The sequence below is a fragment of the Panthera uncia genome, chromosome F2 (assembly GCF_023721935.1).
Source record: "Panthera uncia isolate 11264 chromosome F2, Puncia_PCG_1.0, whole genome shotgun sequence".
In the NCBI taxonomy this organism is placed as follows: domain Eukaryota; kingdom Metazoa; phylum Chordata; class Mammalia; order Carnivora; family Felidae; genus Panthera; species Panthera uncia.
The window spans coordinates 16,359,694-16,380,504 of NC_064812.1; the positions used below are offsets into that span (position 1 = coordinate 16,359,694).

At 45.1% G+C, this 20,811-nt stretch overlaps 1 protein-coding gene across 1 annotated transcript in view; it reads left to right on the plus strand.

Annotated features, from left to right (window-relative positions):
* Window positions 1-20,811, plus strand: part of ANXA13 (annexin A13) — a 50,777-nt gene that overhangs the window by 15,891 nt on the left and 14,075 nt on the right. Inside the window, exons 3-5 of the mRNA XM_049633754.1 lie at window positions 7,373-7,448; window positions 15,272-15,366; window positions 19,143-19,313. Of these exons, the coding sequence (XP_049489711.1) occupies window positions 7,373-7,448; window positions 15,272-15,366; window positions 19,143-19,313 (342 nt within the window). The remainder of the gene's footprint in view (window positions 1-7,372; window positions 7,449-15,271; window positions 15,367-19,142; window positions 19,314-20,811) is intronic.

Genomic DNA, 20,811 nt, shown 5'->3' on the forward strand with positions numbered 1-20,811 from the left:
ATTTTCTACCATTAAATTTAAAAATAATAATTTTGAAAGAGACAAAAAAATTAGTTAATGAGAAACCAATGGTGGAATTTCTAGATCCAGATTGTGTAGGTTTGAATTCCATCAGTTAGTAACTGTGTGATTCAGATAACTTATTAACCTTTCTGTTTCTTGGTTTTCTCAACTGCAAAATAGGAGGTAATAATGCTTACCTCATAGGGTTTTTGTGAGGATTAAGTTGTTTGGGCCACTGCCTGGCACATAGTAAGTGCTTTGTATTTTGCTGTCATTCTCATTTTTAAGTGTTAATCCCTTAAATTTCTCTTCAACGCTTGGCCCAGCTTACTACTTATCTGTTAAGTACAAAATGGTTTCTGATTTAGGACGAAATTATGTAATCAGTTATTTTAAAGGTGCCACACAAAGCAACATGTCAGGGGCTCATTCAACACTCCATAGGAATCAGGTCAAGATGGAAGGAAGTAATAAAAATAACACTGAACACTCACCATGTGCCCAGCTTCCTGCCAAGTATGTTTGATGCATATCCTTGTAACAACCCCCAAGACCTTGTTATCTTTCAGATGGAAAAGAGACGCTTAGAAAGGGTAAGGAGAGAAAAATAGCATCATGCCAGGTTCAAGGGTAGACATCTTTGGGGGGATGGATACCAATGTGACCATGAAGAAGTCTCTTTCCCGAACTGGACCTCAGTTTCCCTAACTCTCTAACGACTAAAATCTATGCAGGTTTAGCCCAAATCACCAGCACTGACTCAAGGTACCATTAACTAGCAGGGGCAACGGTCACTGCTTATGTTGGGCAGAATTCAGGCATGTCTGAGGCTCTCCCCGGCACAACCCTTGCCTGCCTCCACCTTGCTCCTGTTTAAAATGCCCAGGCCACCACCTGGTTCTAATCCTGGCTCTCATTTTTAACCTCCTCAGCCTCCTCCTGATTTCATGTTGGCTCCAAAAGCAACACCATTGAGATCAGTGTAACAATGAGCCCTCTGCTCTCCAGCGCTTCCTGAGAGTCCTCCTGTCTCAGAGCCTGGATACCAAGCAACCACTTTCAAATATTTACCGAGCAAATTGCAGCAAGCCAGGGCTTCTGGGGAACTGCACTGGAAAGAGCAAACAAAATGCCACTCCCGTTACATTTTGATAATACTTCAGGGCTTACAAATGACCCCTACATCCTTATGTCACTGAGCACCTCCTACGTGCCACCAACCAAGTGCTCACTGTAACCTGGCACTACATCCCCAACACGACTGCATCCAAACCTCACGCTGCCCATGCACAGGTGCACCTCGACTTTAAACCTGAGACAACAAAGGCTCAGAGAGATGGGTCAGCTTGCCTGGGGCGGGGGTCGTACAACCGGTAAGGAGCAAAGCATAACTGAACGCTGTAGGTCCCACTCCCAAGTCCACATTACATCGTTGTGTATTGTTTAGATCAATCATGTCCGTTCTGCAGTAGTTCAGTGGCAGGTCACCCCTCCTTATTTGTGTACATATGTATGTATGTACGTATATATGTGTGTATGTACATACGTATGTATTATGCTTGCCTAACTCATATTTCATGAACGAGCACAAATGTCAACTTCTCCCTAAAAATTCCCCTTCTTCCTTTCAGCGATTTGCACCCAACATGCATGCCCCATTATAAACGGAATTGTCATTGATCTGCTTGCATGTTTACTTCCCTGGGGACAAGACCTGCACTTCATTGATCAAGTCCCCCTCACCAGGGCAGTGCTGGCCCCACAGCAGACCCTCACTACTTGTCTGTTGAAGGAAGGGGAGGGAGGAAAAAAAGAGGCGGAAAGAAGAAGGAAGCGGGCAGAGAAGAGGAACCATTCAGAGGAGATTCTAATTTGCCTGTGGCATATTGCTTTTTAATTAATTCCCGTGTCTCTCGTGAGAAGTATATTCTTATTTCCCAGTCTTGATGCTCTCCAAATACATCAGGTCACCAGGACTGGATGAGTGGGAGTGGCCTTAAATAGGAGTGCGCTTAAGGCTGGGTCCTGGAACATCCTGGTTACCACATAATACATAACAACAGTCTGCCAATCATATCCCTCAGCTAAATTTTCACAAACTCCATCCCCAGAGTTTGCTGCAAGCTGGAGGAAGATTTTCTTAAAATGTTCCCTTTGATCCCAAGAGTTAAGCTTTCCTTGACCTGGACCAGGAGAGAAGCCTTTGGTCGGCTGTCTGTGTCACCACTCTGGCCCTTGTGGCTGGTGGGGCAGGGTAGGGGATGTGGTATCTGAATTGGTACAACAGCCAACCTCCCTCCTAGGCACTCGATGTGCTGAAGTTGGCCTGTCTCTGAGTCATTTCACAGAGTGGGTGTTTTCGGCATTCATTCTGTCTCCAGGCTCATAGCATCTCAGTTCATTTTGTATAACTCCTCCTTCCAGAAAAATGGATCATTCATTTCCTTGTTTAAGATGCAGGAACATGGAGACACAGAGAAGTGACAGGTAGACATGCTGGAAGGAAGGAAGGAAGGAAGGAAGCAAAAACAAGACTGAAAGTTCCCAGCTCATTTTTGCACCAGGCAGTGCCTCTTGTAGAGTTCATGGTATTCGCTCGCATTGTGAGCCTGACTGGTACATTGGCAAGTGACCCACCCGGGCTGTATCTCAGTGAGATCCTCGCACTCCATGAGGTGCCAATTATCACACTAATCAAATGAGGCAGTTAACAAAATGTGGTGTTGGGTGTCATCCCAGGTCACCTGACTCCGTGCAGCCTGAATTGTGAACGACTTCACTGCCTGGTGTGAAATATGTGTCTGGAGCTTTAGATCCAAACTGCAGGTGATCAATGAAAAACCAGTCCTTAGAGTGCCATTTACAAGGTAGAAACCCTGTGAGCAGGAGACGGTTTCAAATATTCTAGAAGGTTCTTTGCTGATCTGCCTTCCATTATTAATCCTTTACATTTTTTTAAGAACATGCTCTCTGCTACGCTTCATTTAGATGTTTGGTATGAATGACTTCATTTAAATTCTCGTAAGAGACCTATGAGTGGACACTATTGTTGGCCACATTTTGCCATGACAAAACCACAGCACAGAGGGGCTCCCAAACTTGCTGAAGGTCACATGAGTAATAGCAATTATTCTGGGATTCAAATACAGTTTGGAGCACTGGAGATACATCTACATCTTACAATTTCAAGTTTGGAAGACATCTCTCAGATATACAGAGATAGATAGATAGATAGATAGATAGATGTAAATCTTTCACACTTGTCAAGTGGAAATATGCAGAATTGAAAACCTAACCTCACTGTAAGGCAAAAAAACAAGAGATGGCCCAAAGAAGCAGAGGGAAAAATTAGCAGTTCTGTGGCTCCTTATCTATCTGGCCTTTGAAATGTTATCTCGCATAAGCCTCAAATCTTACAAGGCAGACATTGCCCCCATTTCACAGGTGAGGAAATGATCACTTAGAGGTTATTGGCCCAAGTTCACATGGCTGCTAAGGGATAGAACCACATTCAAACTTGGATTCATGTGGGCTCAAAGCCCAGACTTCTATAATCATTTTTATTAACATCTGACATCTTGTCTTTTTAATGTGTCCCTTGAGTGTCAGTGTAAATGCTATTAAACAACAAATCAAAAGAAAACAAAAAAGGAATGTTGTTCTGCCTCTATTTCGCCTAAAGTTGAAAGCAAGTGGAACATTGTGTATTTGCTCAAATCATCACAGTCCTATCTGTCCTCATACTGGAGTCCCCTGTACCCCCATTTTGTGCCTGACTCATATTCCTGCAGACCTGCTTTATGTGGAAGTTCTGCTCCATGGCCTCAGGTTTCAAAAATGAAATCTGATGGGCAAATGGGCCTGAGGTCCCAAAGTCAGCTGCCTGGATCACTAACAATGAACAATGAACGGTGGAATGTCCACTCCGTATACATTCCAGAGAAGATGGTTACCCAGCTCATTAGAACAAGCCAAGGACACCCCTTGCATCAACACTGGGTGGCACTGATGAATAATATGTCCTTTGTGGAGGCAGTCCCAGCCACGCAGAGGGGGAAATTCCTAACAGCCTATTTTCTCGCCTCCCTCCCTGCCTTTAAATAAGTCCCATCATGTGATCTCTTTATTCTGACATCAAATAGCCTGCTGTTATGAGGAACAAGACTCTTTGGATTAGGAAAGATAACCAACATGGCTAAGAGTGGTCCTTAGAAGGAACCTACGAACTCCTAACTTCCACCTGCCTTGATGGCAGATTGAAGTGTGTCGGATGCAGACTTGTACACTAATTTTTTAAAGATGACATAAACGTATTGCCTTATAGTTCTATAGGTTGGAAGTCCAACAGGGTCTCACTAGCTCAATGCTGCATGTTCAGTTAAGCAAAAAAGAAAAAGTTGTCTCCACGTCATCTTTGCTCCTAACGTGTAGTTCAACATTCTCCCACTGCCCTCCCCACCCCCACCCCCCCAATATCACTGTTATTTGGGGACTAAATGACACTTCATCTTTTGGCCTTGGATAAACTAGATATGTTCAGAGGGTCCCCCCCCCCTTTATTTTTGGCTCCTTTAACTCTATTTTTGTATCAAGGACCCACCTCACTAAAACAGTAAGGGGACGAAGGACGGAAGTGTCTCTTCATACTTGACAGAACGAGTCTACCCCTGGCTCCCCCACAGCCATCACCTGGCCAGGGGATCTTAAGCAAGTCTCCACAGGGCTTCTGCAAGTCCTGGCTGCATCTCTGTGCAACTGAGGAAAAAATGTGTCTCTCTGGGGGAGAAGCAGCCCTGCTGGCTTAGCAAATGTAATCCCAGCTGGACTCCAGCCCCCCTGCCCCTCAGCCAGGGCACAACCTCCCTAGCTATTCACAGAGCCCTGTGCCTCTGTTTCAATTTACGTGAGGTGGGGCAAATATAAGTGTCCCACCAGATTCTTTGCCCTGATGAGGCTCAAATGACATCAGAACGGTTTATGAACAGCTTATTAAGAGGAGATGTGTGCTGCTCTGGTTCAATGGCACCTCACTCCCCGAACCTTCCACAAAATCCTTCTAATGAAAAGCAAAGACACCATTCACTCTTCTGAGATTGCCATTTGCCACTCTCCCACACTCAGAGAACTTGATCAACAGGCAGGACGGGCTCCATAGTGTTAGCCTGTGCAGGTGCACAGACCCAGCACTCAGATGTCACCATCCTGAAGTTCTAAATCCATTTGGAACAAGGACCCTACATTTTTATTTTGCATTGAGCCCTGAAAATTCTGTCGATGGTCCTGCCAGCAAGCCTTCAGCGGCACCAGATAGCTTTCTCACACCACACAAGAGATTTGGAAAGAAAAAAATGCTGAACATAAAGGCCCCCATCCTACTTAGAGCACGAGGCAGGATGGTGCATGGGACTGAGAGCATGGGCTTTAGGAGGCAAACCATGCTGGGCTTGCCTATATCCCGCAAGTGTTCAGACACCTTCCTTACTTAACCTGCCTGATGTCCTTCTCTGTAAGTTTAGACTCCTCATGGCTACTCTTCTGGGTTAATAATGAAGAAAGGTCTGTAAACGAAGAAATTGTCTGGCATGTGGCAGGTGCTCAAGAGATGTAAGTCCCCTTCCCATCATGCTTCAGAAAGAGATACTTCAAGATGGGCTGTGCAATGGAGGGATCCCATACGGCAGAGAGATGACTGGCGGCCCTAGAAGATCCCTTTGGCTCTAGGATTACACGAATCTCTATTAAGAAAGGCCTAGAAGTCAGCCCTCTTCTATTCTGTGGATATTACTCAGAACACTTTTGGTTGCAAGGGCAGAAACCCAACTTACTAACTTCAAGAAAGTTGTAGTTTATTAATGAAAGTGGGAAGAGCTAGGAAACAGGCATTGCTGCGTCCGAGGATTTATACAGTGGTATTCAGTATCTCTTTCTCTCTCCATATTTCCACTCTTTTTGTCTCTGCCTTGCTTCACTCTGAACTCATGTCCCTTCATGCAGAGGATAAAATGGCAACCAGCAGGCCTAGACTCACTCTTTCAGCTGAACAAGCCCAGTCAGAAGACATCTCTTTCTCTCTATATCTCAATATCAACCAAAGAAAAGACTCTGCTACTGCTTGGATTATACTCCTACTCCTGAACCAGTCACAGTTGCCAGAGTGGCAGGGTTTGTGCCCACCCAAGGGCGGGACAAGGAGGCTCAAGCCTCATGACTGACAGCCCCCGTGAAAACACATAAAATGGGGGAAAGGGAAGCCCCCCACCAAAGGAATAGCAATGCCAGACAAATAAGTACAATATGTCTACTGTGCTTTATGTGGTTTATTATGCCTTCCCAATGGGGGCCAAGGAAAACGAAAGGCGGGAGAGGGGAATTGGGTAGGTGGTGTAGACAGTAGCATGATCACTCCTTCATTGAAGGGTGGGAAATAAGTGACACGTGTCATCAAAGATAATCTCTGTGAGGAAAGGGAAAGAATTGCAAAAACACAGGGTAGGTTCAAAGCTAATAGTTGTGTCACTGCAATTAACCTCATATCTTTAAATTTTTAATAGTGATGCATTTATTTTTATGTTGCTTTTGTTTAGGCAACCAATATTGTTTTTCCATTTTAGTGCTAATAGAAAATTTCCTTTTAAAAATAACTTCAAGTAAAACCCAGCTAAGTCAGCTGAAAGAAAAATTGTAAGCAGATAATAATAACATAGACTTAGGTAGCTGTGGACAAATTAGTGCATCTATTATACCAATGACTGAAGTAAAAGGAGAAGCCCTAACTTAGTATACGAACAGAACTTTCTCTCCCCGAGGAACAGTAAAAACCAGTAACTCTGCTATTTCTGGTCGGTAGGTGTCTCTGGCAAACTAAATGTTATGTCTCTCGTTGTGTGGATGGCAAAGCTTTAGCCCAGGTCACCAAATGGATGCATCTGTCATAAAATCTTAGAACCCTCAGTTTCTGCCTGGCAACACTTACTCCCTAGACACACTTGTGTCTCATGACAAGAGGGTAGAACCAGCATTCCAGGACATTGGCCCACTGTATTATTCTCTGTTTCAGAGGCAGTCACACAAAGGTAGGCTTGATGTCCAAATGTCTCAACCCAGAGATGGCCAGGCTGATTGTCCTTATGAACAGAGAGGCCCATTCTCAGTGGTCATCCAAGGCCAGCTGGCTCCAAGGAGTACCAGTCGTCTCTCTGGGGCCAGAGTTTCCCAAGCTGATTTCTGCATGTACCTATGTATAAAGTGGCAGCTGGTCCCTCATTTGGATGACTTCTTCATCTTCTAAATAGCTGCCAACATCAGCCAGAGATAATTCAAGAATGCCCATATTGTCCAGTCCACTCACCTTTTCAATTATTTTCTCCAGGCCAAAGCGAGAAGTCATCAAGGTTTTGATGTGGATCAGGATGCCAAAATGCTGAACAAAGCCTGCAAAGGAATGGGTATGGAATCTATTTTGTTTTTAAATTTACTTTTGAAGTTGATTATATTTGATCTCTTGTCCAACTTTCCCATGATCTTAGGAAGATGACCTCCCACTGATCTTGTACATTCCGAACTAACCCAAGTTAATTACCTCTAGGGTTCTCTTTGTAAAAGATACCCAAACTATAATCAGATCCTAATGCTTTTCAAGGTCCAATAGGATAGTTAAAAACTGGATACTATGACATTGAATCTGACCTTAAGGTGGAAGAAACTTCATGAGAAGTGTAGTTATGCAATCCTAATGTCATCCAAGTCTCTCTGGTCCCTCTCATGAGAGGTGGTAGGGCATTAGGTCTGATGAAAGCTGGATTAGGGATCTGGAATGGCATCTAGAAGTAGATCGAGTAAACATAAAACAGTGGCCGAGGTCAAGAATCAAGGGTCAAGGCCAGGGAAACTATTTACATCAATGCCTCAGGTAAGTGCATAGCCAAGAATAGGAGACTGAGAAAGAGATCAGGAATAAGGTAACCCCAGTAACAAGGTAAGATGAAGGGAAGAGCATCTAGGAATAAGACCATGAAGAGAGGCTCTGAGACCCAAGGAGATCACTGATGAAAAATTTCCTAGTCCCAGAAATCTGGGCTTTAGTATATGCACAGGATCGATAACAATCATTATTAATTCCAGAACATTTTCACTGCCTCCAAACGAAACCCTATTTCTATTAGCATCCACTCCCCACTCCCCCCTCCCTTCAGGCCCAGGCAATCATAATCTACTTTCTGTCTCTATGGATTTGCCTATTCTGGACATTTCATCTAAAGGGAATCATGCAGTGTGTGACCTTTTGTGTCTGGCTTCTTTCACTTGGCATATTGTTTTGCAAAAACAAGTGCTAGATTTTTACTTAGAAGTAAATCAGTGAAGATTTACTTTCCTAGGAATGGGTACTTGTGGTAGAACAAATATGACCGTAAATTCTTTGGGACTCCACAGAAAGAACTAAGTTCTAAGAAGACATATTTCGCTTCAACATAAGGAACTATCTGAATATAGAATAGTCTGTCTTGCCCAAGAAATGTTGGAGAAGTCCCAAGGGAGCTGGGGCTGGAGAAGACCCTGCAGGAGAGTGGTAAAAGGGATTTCTATATAGTAAGTGTTTTGGAATAAATCAGAGGGAGAGGGAGCTGGAAATGAAGGATGACAACTAGCTTGCTTGGTTTGGGGGGGGCATCAGAGAAAAGCTCAGCAGAGAGAAGCTGTTTCTTGCTCATATCCTGACCTGGCTCATGTTGTATTTGGACAACAGCTGCCGGGAGCCATGTTTGCCTGGAAGTGGCAGGATGTTTATAGTTCTGAGTTTTACTGAGTGGCTGAGCCAGCCTCACAGGTGCTTCCCTGCTGCCTCTCAAGTGAGGTCCTGACACCTGGATGTGGGTTGGAGACAGGAGCAAAGTGGGTGTGGGAATAACTCAGCTGCAGTTAGTGATACATCCCTGTGCTTTCAGCCACTCAGTGCATTCAACATAGAGTACCTACTGAGTGCCAAAGCCACCCAGTGTTTTCTTCTCCCTTTTGGATGTGGCTTGAAGGTGGGACCACTGTTGTGCTGATTACTGCTGTAGAGCCCCTTCTATGCGCCAAGTGCTAAGCTGGTCACTGCATACACATCACCTCGTGTAACCCTTTCAACAACCCTATAAAGTTGTATTATAACAACTTAACAGAGAGAATGCTGAAGCTCAGAGGTTATTCTCTGAAGAGAATGCCTTAAACCTGACAGCGTATGGACCCGACACCCATTATCCTTTCTGAAATGTAAAAGGATGCTTGTCATTCTCCCTCAAAGAAACACAGAAACAGTCTCTCTGAAGGAAAAGTTGCCATGAAGATTACCTTAGTTCTAGTTCATGACTTCCTAAAATGTAACGTGCTTTTGAGTCGCCAGGATGTTAACACGCAGATTCTGACTGGTAGCTCCGAGTGGTTTCTGAGATCCTACATTTCCAGTAAGCTCCCAGGTGATGCTGATGCTGTAGATCCTGAGACCACGCTTTGGGAGCAAGGTCTAGTCCATCTGAGAGCCACAGAGGTTAACGCTTCTCAAGACACACCGGAGTGGAACCAGACCTAGAACTGGGATCTGGTAACCCTGAGCCCAGTTCCCTTTCCCCTCACCAGGCATGGGAATGAACTTCGGACCTGGGTTTGAGCCCCTGCTCTGCTACCTACTGGTGCCCCATTTCAACTGCAGAATGGGCTAATAATGCCTCCTTGCAGACAGGTGCTGAGGCAGAAGGCAGCACAGTCTCAGCACGACTCTGGCCCTCATTACATGCTAATCTCCTCCTTTTAAAGGATAAGCTCAGATCCAAAATCCCCACAAAGCCAATTAGATCAGTATGGGCAGCAAAGAGCACCCCCACCCCCGGAGTGGCCTTTGCTCTTTACTACTGAGAGTGTACCAGGGTGAATGGTGCTCCCCCCAAAGATATATCCACCCAGAACCTGTGAATGTGACCTTAACTGAGAAAAGGATCTTGGCAGAAGTAATTAAGTTAAGGACTTGAGAAAGGATGAAACTGGATTACCTGGGTGGGCCCTAAATCCATGGACTAATGTCCTTAAAGGAGACAGGAGAGGGGAACCTGGCTGGCTCAGTCAGTGGAGCACGAGACTCTTGATCTCGGGGTTCTGAGTTCAAGCCCCACACAGGGTACAGAGATTACTTAAATAAATAAATAAAGATTTTAAAAGGAGAGAGAGCAAGAGAGGCAGAAGCAAACACTCAGGAAGAGGCCACGTGAAGCAGAAGCAGAGAGTGGAGCATTGTTCCAGATGCCAAGCGAAGGACTGTCCGCAGCCTCCGGATGTTAGAACAGGCAAGGCACAGATTTGACCCCGGAGCCTCTGGTGGGAGTGTGGCCGACATGATTTCACACGTTTGGCCTCCGAATTGTGAGGGAGTATATTGCTGTTTTAAGTCACAGGGTTTGTGGTAATTATTATAGGAGCCTCAGGAAACACAGTAGACAAGTACCCTCCTTGCCACGCAAGATTCTCCCCCACTCGTTGCTTCCCCTGCCTTCCCTGCACTCCCATTTTCAAAGGAGACACTGAGGGACTGGGAAGCCCACAGCCTGCCCCCCTCCGCAGCTCAGCCAGGCCCCTGGGGCTGGCATGAGGGGCCTGTGGGGAAAGCGGAGACCCCCACCGCCGCCCGCACACCACTCAGATCACTCACGTGGCACATGGGCCCCCGGTGTGAAGCGGAGGGCGTTTCACACCCAGCGGCCTCCATCCTGCTGAAACTCAGCTCTGTCTCCTCCCAGAAAATTGCTGGGAGTGCAAAAGCGAGGAGGCCCTCTGGCACCCCCAAGGCTAATTATCACCCTGGGCCTGACCTCTACTGTATAATTACTCTGCAGTGTCCAATGTACAGTTGGGGCAGAGGTTCCTTCTTGTTTTCTAAAAAGTCTTTCCCAGAACTACTGGGGACTGGCCCCAGTGCCTCAAACCATTGTAAATGTTTACAGGAAACCGTTTCAGCAGCACAGACTGCTTATATGACACACATATTGTGAAATGTAAAATGAGGTCATTGTTCAGTAAATCGCTTCTTGGTCGGGTAGTGGGAAAGGCTCCCAGCATAAACCTGAGACCAGATTCAAAGAGCTTGAGGGAAATCTAGTCATTTCCAGGCTCTCCCCCCAACCTCCAGGGTGATGCTAAGCCATCCCGGGACGGCGTTGGTCTCCGGTCTCACTTTCTAATGCATTCCAGGAAGGAAAATCTAAAAAACATTATTTTTAAAATTTTAATTCAATTTTCCTGAATTATCCTGCTATGGGTGGACTCTGGCATCAGAGTAGATTTCCTATTGGTCCAAGCAGCAAGCGCAGCTTACACGAATGCAGGGACAAGGTTCCGTCATGATGCTATGTAAACGTCTCCACTCATTCAATCATTCACATTTATATGCATGAATTTAAATATCCATTCATTCAACAAGTCATCTGATGAATTTTGAGAGGCTTCTATGTGGATACAGCAGTGAGCAAGTCCCTCCTCTGTCCCATGGGACTTGCAGTGTGGCATGGCAGAAATGGGACGGAGAACAGACCATGTGAGGGACATAGAAGGTGGAGTGACTCCTCCGTTCCAGAAAAGTCCAGTGAGTTGAGTCCTGAACGAGGAATGGAGTGAAGGTGAGGATCAAAGATAAAGGTGTTCCAGGTAGAAGGAAGAGCCAGAGGTGAGAAAGAAAAGTGTTGCCTGTTCTAGGAGCTGCACGTGCTTTATGGAGAACCCAAAACAGCATGAGTGGGAGGGACATGACTTTGAGAGGCAAGTAGGAGCTACTCTAAAAGGCCTCATACGCCCCACTGAAGAGTTGAGACTCTATTCTGGGTTTGTAGGGCCCTTTATTACAAGCTTTGATACAGGTGAGCTGCCCATAAGCAAGCACATTCTAGGGACAGTGCATGCCGGCTGGAAAGGTGTGTATAATGCAGGAACCCCATTTGGATATCAGTAGTTCTGCTGAGCAATGTGACAGAGGTGACGGTGGAGAGAAAAGGGTGGATCTGAGAGATATCAAGGAAGTAGAAGAGTGAGGTCTTAGTGGTAACTAATTGGAGTGGGGTGAGGGGAAAGAGCGAGCCAGGGATGAGCCCCAGATTCTGGCTGGCACAATATAGCGAATGGGCCACCTGGGAAGCAGGAAGGCTCCTTTTAGGGATGACACCTGTAAGAATCCAGACCTGAGATGCAGAGGCCCTGGACCTGGGCAGGAGCAGCCCTCACAGAAAGAAAGGGACCGGTTCAAGAGATTTTTACCAGAAAAAGAAACCCCTTCTGAGGTGAGACTTCTGGCACTCAAAAGTTAAAAAAAAAAAAAAAAATGTCACAGAGGAAGTAATTGGATACCCCTTGTAAAGCTGAAACAGCAGGAAAAAATTAAGAGGAACAACATAAATAACAGAGCTGGAAATGAACCAGAACGAGGCAGGCAATTAATCACTGCTGTTCTTATAGGTGAGCTCATCCTAGAATTTTCTATTTCTCCATTTGGAATCAAACAGCTAGGTCTTCCCAGAATTATAAAGGTGGAACTAATCCCTGAGACTAAGTGAATAGTCTGAGGACACAAAGTTCATGGCTGTGCCAGGACAAGCACGCAGCTCTCTTATCCCTGTCTCCCCAAATACTGCCGTGAGGACTGATACCAGGATCGAGGCAAGGGTAGAACACCTCAAGCCTTCACCAGCAAAGAAATAAGGGGAGTCTCTTTGTTCCCATCCCTCTGTCTGTGGTTATGTCCCCCTTCCACAGTTTCCCCACACCCATGACCCAGATTTTTCTTCCTCCCAACTCTTCTATGAAATGCATCTACCATCTCTTGTTTCTTGGGGATCCTGAGCTCTCAGCTGGGTAGGAGCGATCACGCAAGTTCAACTAAGTCAGTTCCAATCAAAAATGACCAAGCACATGCTAGTTAGTCACAGGGAGTGGCCATTAGGAGTAGGGCTGGGAAAAGGCCAATGCAGGATTCTCCAGACTCTGGCTGTGAAGACCCTCTTGAAGTCTTGAGACACTGCTGAGGATAATGGGTGCATTAGTTTCCTAGGGCTGCCATAATGAAGTACCACATACCAGGTGGCTAAAAACAGCAGAAATTTATTGTCTCCCAGTTCTGAAAGCCAGAGTCTCAAGTCAAGAAGTCAGTAGGCTATACTCCCCCCTGAAGGCACTAGGAAGGACCTGTTCCAGGCTTCTACCCTGCTTCTGGTGGCCTCAGGAGTTCCTTGGTTTATGGATGCATCTCTCCAGTCCTCTGTCCTCACATGGCACTCTCCCTGTGCCTTTGTTGCCAAAGGTCTACATTCTGTAGCAGGCTTTCAAACCCCAATCATTCAGCTACCACCTTCCATGATTTTTGTCAACCTGAGCACTACTGAGTTAATCTACTCATTCAACCCCTGTCCTTTACAAAATATCAGCAAAATCATGGGTTTAATGACTCAGTGATATCTATATATAGTTGACCTTTGAACAAAACAGGTTTGACCCTTGAACAACACAGGTCCACTTATATGCAGAATTTTACAGTACAGTACTCTAAATGTATTTTCCTTATGATTTTCTCGGTAACATTTGCTTTTCTCTAGTTGACTATAATAATATATGATACACAAAACATACAAAGATGTGTTAATTGACTTTATGTTATCACTAAGGCTTCTGGTTAATAGTAGACTATTACTTGAGTACTAAAGTTCTGGGGGACTCAAAAGTTATACATGAATATTGTACTTCAATGAGACTTGGCACCCCAATCCTTGTATTATTCAAGGGTCAATGGTATATACAGTCAATGCCATATAGTCCATAAGGGTAGAACAATTACTTGAATCCAGGCTGAAGAATCTAATTCAGGGTTTGCTGGCTAAATAGACTTTCTCATTCCCACACCTGCAATCCCTGGATCAGCTTTCCAATCCTGTCTCCATGTTCTTGAAAAGGATATTCTCCCCTTATTTCTTATTCATTATAGTTTTTGATACTGATCAAATTGCCTACAATGAGCATGTGGTACTTTTGGAACATCAGAGGAAAAAACTTTTTAGAAAGAGTGTAATCTAAAAATGTAAGAGTCAGGGAGCACCTGGGTGGCTCAGTTGGTTGAGTGTCTGACTTCGGCTCAGGTCATGATCTTGTGGTTCATGGGTTCGAGTCTTACATGGGGCTCTGTGCTGATGGCGTGGAGTCTGCTTCAGATTCTCTCTCTCTCTCTCTCTCTCTCCCTCTCTCCCCACCCCTGTTCATGCTCTCTCAAAAATAAATAAATATAAAAAAAAATTTTAATGTAACAGTCAGGAGCTTAAAGAGACAATTAACCATCATGGTCTCAATTTGGACTTCTCTCTTGACATTGACAAGTTTAAGGGTGGGCTTCATATTGTAGCAATGTGGACCTATATTTTATTCTCTTCTACTCAGTTTTAAGTACCTGGAGGCCAAGGAACAGACCATACTTTTTTTTTTTCAGATTTTTCAGTTTTATTGAGGTGTAAATTCACATCCCATACAATTCACCCATTTAAAATGTACAATTCAATGGCTTTTAATATACTCACAGATATGTGAAATCATCATTGCAGTCAACTTTGAACATTTTCATCACCTCAAAAAAGAAACCTCCTACTCTTTAGCTGTCACCTCCCTACCCAGCCCATCCCCAGACACTAATCTCCTTTTTATCTTTATAGATTTCCCTATTCTTGACTTTCATATGAATGGAATAATATATATATATGTTCTTCTGTGACTGGATTCTTTCACTTAGCATAATGTTTCAAGGTTCATTCAAACTGTAGCATGTATCAGGACTTCATTCATTTTTCTGGCCAAGTAATATTCCGTTGTATGGATATACCACATTTGTTTATCTGTTTGTTCACTGATGGACATTCAGGTTGTTAGAAACCTTTCAGCTATTATGAATGATGAAGCAACAAACATTTGTGTGCAAGTTTTGTGTGGCCATTTGTTTTCATTTCTCTTGAATACTGGGAGTGAAATTAAGGCCATACTCGTTTCTTTTTCCACTGCAATGTCTAGCACTGTGCTTCATGCCATGTGAGGCCTCCATGGATATTTGTCAAGTGAATGAAAAGAACACACTTCTCCATGAGATATTAAAGCTAAGGGATGCATCTAGGCTCCACTGAAGCCTCTAACCAATGCCCCAGCTTCCTTGGAATTGAGTAAAATCAACCTCCATCTTCTTTCTTGTTCACTCTTGGCCTTGTCTCTTTCTCCTGCACTTTAGGAACCGATGAAGCAGGCATCATTGAAATCTTATCAAGCAGGACATCGGATGAGAGGCAACAAATAAAGCAAAAGTACAAGGCAACGTATGGCAAGGTGATTCCAAGCGTCCCTGAAAACGGGCACACAGCCTCGGCCTTGGAGGTCTCTGCTTTCTCTACCTTCCCAAGGCAGCAGAGAATATCTTTAAAGCTTTAATCAGTTAGCTCAAGAGCAAACAAAAGTAAACTACTCTTTACAATTTTAATTGATTTCAGAAAAACTGAAATTGCCTTGTTAACTTCATAGCCTATATAATCAATATTCTTTAACTCCTTTTGAAAACTGACTTCCTTTTCCTAGTAATCCCTCTGTCATTTTCCCATTGATAATTCTACATACTAACTTACAGATAGGCCAATAACTTGAAAATCAGTTTTCACAGGTGGGTCTTTATACAAGAATTCTTCATTTATCCATCTGTCTTCAAGAATGATATGTTCTTCATAAGTGATTGTTATAGAACACTGAAAAAAACCTCCATTTCGTTAAGCATGACCACTTTTTTCTTTCTTTATGTGTCTTTTCTTTCATTTGTTTTGTTGTTGTTGATGTTGTTATGTATCGATTTTTTTTAAGTATGCAGTAGGCTTTCTATTTTCTTTATTAATATAAGATGAACACAATTTAACCTTTTCTTTTTTTTTAGGGTTTTTTTTTTTTTTGACACAGAGAGAGGGAGAGAGAGCAGGGGAGGGGCAGAAAGAGAGGGAGAGAGAGATCCCAAGCAGGCTCCGCACTGTCAGCACAGAGCCTGATGGGAGGCTTGAACTCATGAACCGTGAGATCATGACCTGAGCTGAAATCAAGGGTCGGATGCTTAACTGACTGAGCCACCCAGGTGCCCCTACAATTTAACCACTTTTTACTGTCATTAGAATTATCAGCGTGCAAAATGAATATTAATTATCATCAATTAATTATCATGCGTATTCTAATACATGTTTATAAAACCTTTACAGTTTCAATCCCTCCATGTATAAATAGATACAGAGATGGGTTTTCTTACTTATTTGACGTTGGGCAGACAATAATCTCTTTAGGCCTTGGTGTCCTCACATACAGAATGAAATGTAATTCTCAGGTTGCTGAGAGAATCGAACAGGCTAACGGCAGCACGTATCAGTAAAGGGAAGCTATCCTAGGTACGATTGTTTCCATTTTATAGAGAAGAAACCTGGAGCTCCTCTGTTTCCATGACTCAAGCAAAATCACACACTTAGTAAGAAAAAGAACCGACACTCCCATCCCAGTCTTCTGACTCCAGGGCCAATGTCCACTCCTGAAGAACTCATTGCCACGAGAGGAGCTATTTATTTCTACACTAAATGGCCCACATGGCTGCACTTTTATAGTTTTTCTGCTTCTCTCTTCAGAATCAGGCTTGTCAGTGTCATTCCTTGATGACATTGATGAAAGTCTGTGAATCTTCAGCTCAGCTGCATGGAATTGAATTGAATGACGTTGAACTTTTATGCTTGTCGGCACGCCTAACTGTAGCAGCCTCTCAAGTGCTATGTGTACCCCCACCCTACTGACATGGAAAGTCAGATACAGGCTTCTTAAACTTGAGTGGAAAGCAGAGTAAATGAGTTCGAGGTGAGGACTTAGGCGCTCTGCTAAAGATAAAGTAGGCATGCTCTAGCACCAAACTTTGCAATACCAACACGTGCCAATCTTTGCTTACTTTCCAGTTCGTGGCTGTTTCAGACAGTTGAGACTGCCAAGGAGGGGGTCTAGAATCACATCTGAAGCTCAAAGATGTTAGAAACAGGCAAATCAAAGTCCCCACGGCAACCGAGCTCCAAAGAGAACTCGCATCCCAAGGTGACACCGCTAGTGAGCCGGAAAACCGGGATTAGAGCTGAGATATCCTGAGCCGGCTTCTGTGTCCAAACAGAATGTAAACACACAAGGATCTGTTTTCATGCTTGTGGCTTGTAAGAGTAGGCAGCTGGGGTTTCTCTTCTCTGAAGTTCTACGCAATGCCCATCTGACCTGAAAAAAAAAACATTTCCAGTCTTTGGATGGATCCACGCTGTAGAGTACTGACCAAAGGCCTGCCTGTAGGGGATGCAGCGTTAGATGGAGCAGCTGCCTGAAGACAGAGGCAGTGATACCACGGCCCCCACATAAGACTGCAAACCTCACTCATTAGGCAAAATCTTCCGGGGTTTTTTCCCAGGCTCAGAGCTCAGAGGTTCATAAAAGAAACAGTTGATTAGCCTTCTCTTAGAAAGTTCCTTTCAGGGTGGAATAACAGTAATACCCACTTACTGAACATTTAAAGTGTTCCAGGCTTGGGCTTTGTCTCAGTTAATTCTCCCAACAACCCTGAGTTGAGTCTATTGGGGTGCCTGGGCTCAGTCGGTTGAGCGTTGGACTTCCCCTCAGGTCATGATCTCACGGTTTGTCAGTTGAAGCCCAGAGTTGGGCTCTGTGCTGACAGCTCAGAGCCTGGAGCCTGCTTTGGATTCTGTGTCTCTGTCCCTCTCTGCCCCTCCCCTGCTCGTGCTCTGTCTTTCTCTCTCTCTCTCTCTCAAAAAATAAACATTAAAAAAAAAGAGGTGAGTCTCATCAGACCCCCATTTTTCAGAGAAGGAAACTGACAATTGGTTAAAGTACATTTCCAAGGTCACACGGCTGCTGTGATCATGTCATTAGCCATCACGCCACATTGCTGAGTGGCCACACCTACTCTGTGATGTAATTTGAGTTCCTAAGCTGCTGACTGCTCCGTGAGTCCCCAGTCTGACCCACATCTGGACACGAGGTTCCCTCTTCAAGGTCCTTCACTATAGTTGGGACATTGGCGACACTAGTTAGACTGAACACCAATTTTTGTCCCTTTTGTCACTAACCCATCATGTCAGAGATACACAGGTAGGAGCAGGCAGTTCACCTATAAGACTGCACCTCCCAAAAAACATCCTTGAAGATGGACACTTGCTAAAAACAGACGCCAGTGGGCATTTCATATACTTCATTTCTTCCTTAATGTATTTTCATTTCTTCTCCCTACCTGAGTGCTTTCCCACGTGTGTCCCTGTCCAGATTTAACAAGTTAACCAAAGTGACTACACATCTGGTTTGCCCAGGGTGGCCCTCGTTTATTCGTGTTATGCCACTGTAATTACTGCTAGTTTATTATTTCCCCCATTCACTCTCAAAACCACCTCAGGGGGGGCCTGGGTGGCTCAGTCAGTTGAGCGTCTCACTCTTGATTTTGGCTCAGGTCATGATCCCAGGGTGTGGGATCAAGCCCTATGTTGGGCTCCATGCTGAGCGTGGAGCCTGCTTGAGATTCTCCTTCTGCCCCTCTCCTCCACTCACTCTCTCTCTAAAACAAAACAAGAACCATTTAAATTTGGATGACAAATGATCTGATCCCCCAGAGACAACAAACTCATGTTTCAGGCCTTTCTAGTCGCGCAAGTGTTTGGGGGGGGGGAGTCCTTCATTTTTTTGAGGTCAGTGAATAGAAATGATGCCAATACCTCTCCCCTCTCCTGCCAGGGCTATTCTGGAGTTCAGCGAGAAGGCTCTCTGAACCCTAAACTATCCAGCAAATGCTGTTTGTTATTGTGATTCATCTTTGGGGTCTCCAGCCCTGAGCAAGGGATCTTCTCTGCCTCTCTGCCAGTCCCAGAGGAAGTCACAGTGACGACTGTCCTCCAGAGCAGGTCACTCATGTCACTAGAGCTCTGCCCAGCTCACTCCCCTTCCCCATGTGTCCTTGGCAATCTTCATGTTGACCCTGAGGCCATGCAGCGGGAAGCCTGTCCTCTGCTTTGGGCCATTCCCCAGTCAGGGCTCCCGCTATCTTCCTCCAGGACCTGGAGGAGGTGTTCAAGAGCGAACTGAGTGGAAGCTTTGAGAAGACAGCCTTGGCCCTCCTGGACCGCCCCAGCGAGTACGATGCCCGCCAGCTGCAAAAGGCCATGAAGGGTCTGGGTACAGATGAGGCAGTGATCATCGAGGTCCTGTGCACAAGAACCAATAAGGTGAGTGCCAGCCAAGCCCTCAGCCCCAGCCCCTGAAGGAACATCCAGATGCCCATCAGAGAGGGTTGCAGCAGCCAGAAGGAAAACTACACCTCACATTCCATTCGTGAGGTGAGCAAGTGTCTGGACAGAAACATGTCTGTTTGGCACGTGCAGGAGAGATCTTCCAATCTTCCAGCTGTCAGTCTTCGTGTTTCCACCTCTGGCTTGACAGAATAGATCCTTCCAGAACAGCTGTGTCAACGCAGATTTTGTATTTCTGAAAGGAATGCATAGTTTTATATGCAGGAGGCAAGATTCTGCTTTCCTCCACCCAGCCTGACTTTGCAGGTCTTCGGCACAAATAATGCAATAAATGGGCTAAGCGTGTTTGTGCAGCTGCCTTGTCCATGGCTGTCATCTAGCATAGAGTACAAAAAGGACCATAAAGAGGCAGGGAAGCAGTTGGTGCAGAGGGGATCTCCGTGAACACCTCTCGTGGCTGCCAGCACCTTCCTGGAGGTTTCCATCTACTTCTATCAGCAGACCTCTCCCCCTGTCCCTGGGCACATGCTGCCATTTCAGGAGCTGAAAAGAGCCTTTGTTAAGGCTTTAGTCAAAGCTCATTCATCTTTGGTTCCAGAAGCCACGAGGGCCAAGGAATTCATCACGAGTAGAGAGGGTCCACAGATCATTATTTGGAGACCCCCACTCTCTGCTGCAACCACTCATCATGTAGAATGGGGGAAGTCCAGCAAGGAAAAAGCCAGAAAGTCCCCAACATCCTTGAGGCCTCCAGGTAGGAAACAGAAGCAGTGTTTGGAGCCAACAGCAAGGAAAAACTTCAACAGATCTCTGATGCTAGAACAATACTTTAAAAGCCTTGCATGTAGATGACCTTGGGTTGGTTCCTTCTGCTCAGTCTGTGGGGTCCAGCACATTTCTCCAAACCCCTGAACCCCTTTCCTCAGCATCCCTGGACTTCTTTTCTTCCCACAAGATAATAAAAACCCTCCATTTCAAGGAGTTTTTGTTCAGAAAGGGTCAGCGAAGGAGGATGGTATCAGTCTGGTCCTGCAGTTATACGGTGTTCCCAGTCGAGGTCCCCCACCTTCCAGAAGCTCCACAGTCCCAGCCAGGAGGCGTCCAATATTAGGGTAATCGGCAGGCTGCCTTGGCGAGAAGGTTCTGATCATTATTTTTCTAATCTCACTTGACCACATGTGGTTCCCCCTCAGCCTAGTTTCTTCCAAGCCCTGCTCTCAAACAACAAACAAGCTCTTTTTCTCCCCCACAATCAAATCGATCTGACAATAAAAAGAACAGTAGGGAGAGAGCAGGCCTTGGGTTCAGGCACATCCTGGAAGTGGGTTAGAAGGAGAAGAACAGAAAGAGCTTCACGGACACAAGTGGTCAGCCCCCACCAACTCCCACATCCTCCGGCCCCCCAGGCTCCCCCCGTCCCACTGTCCCCACTGCCTTTTCCCTGGCCTGCTGCTAACTCTTAAACAGTTTGCCA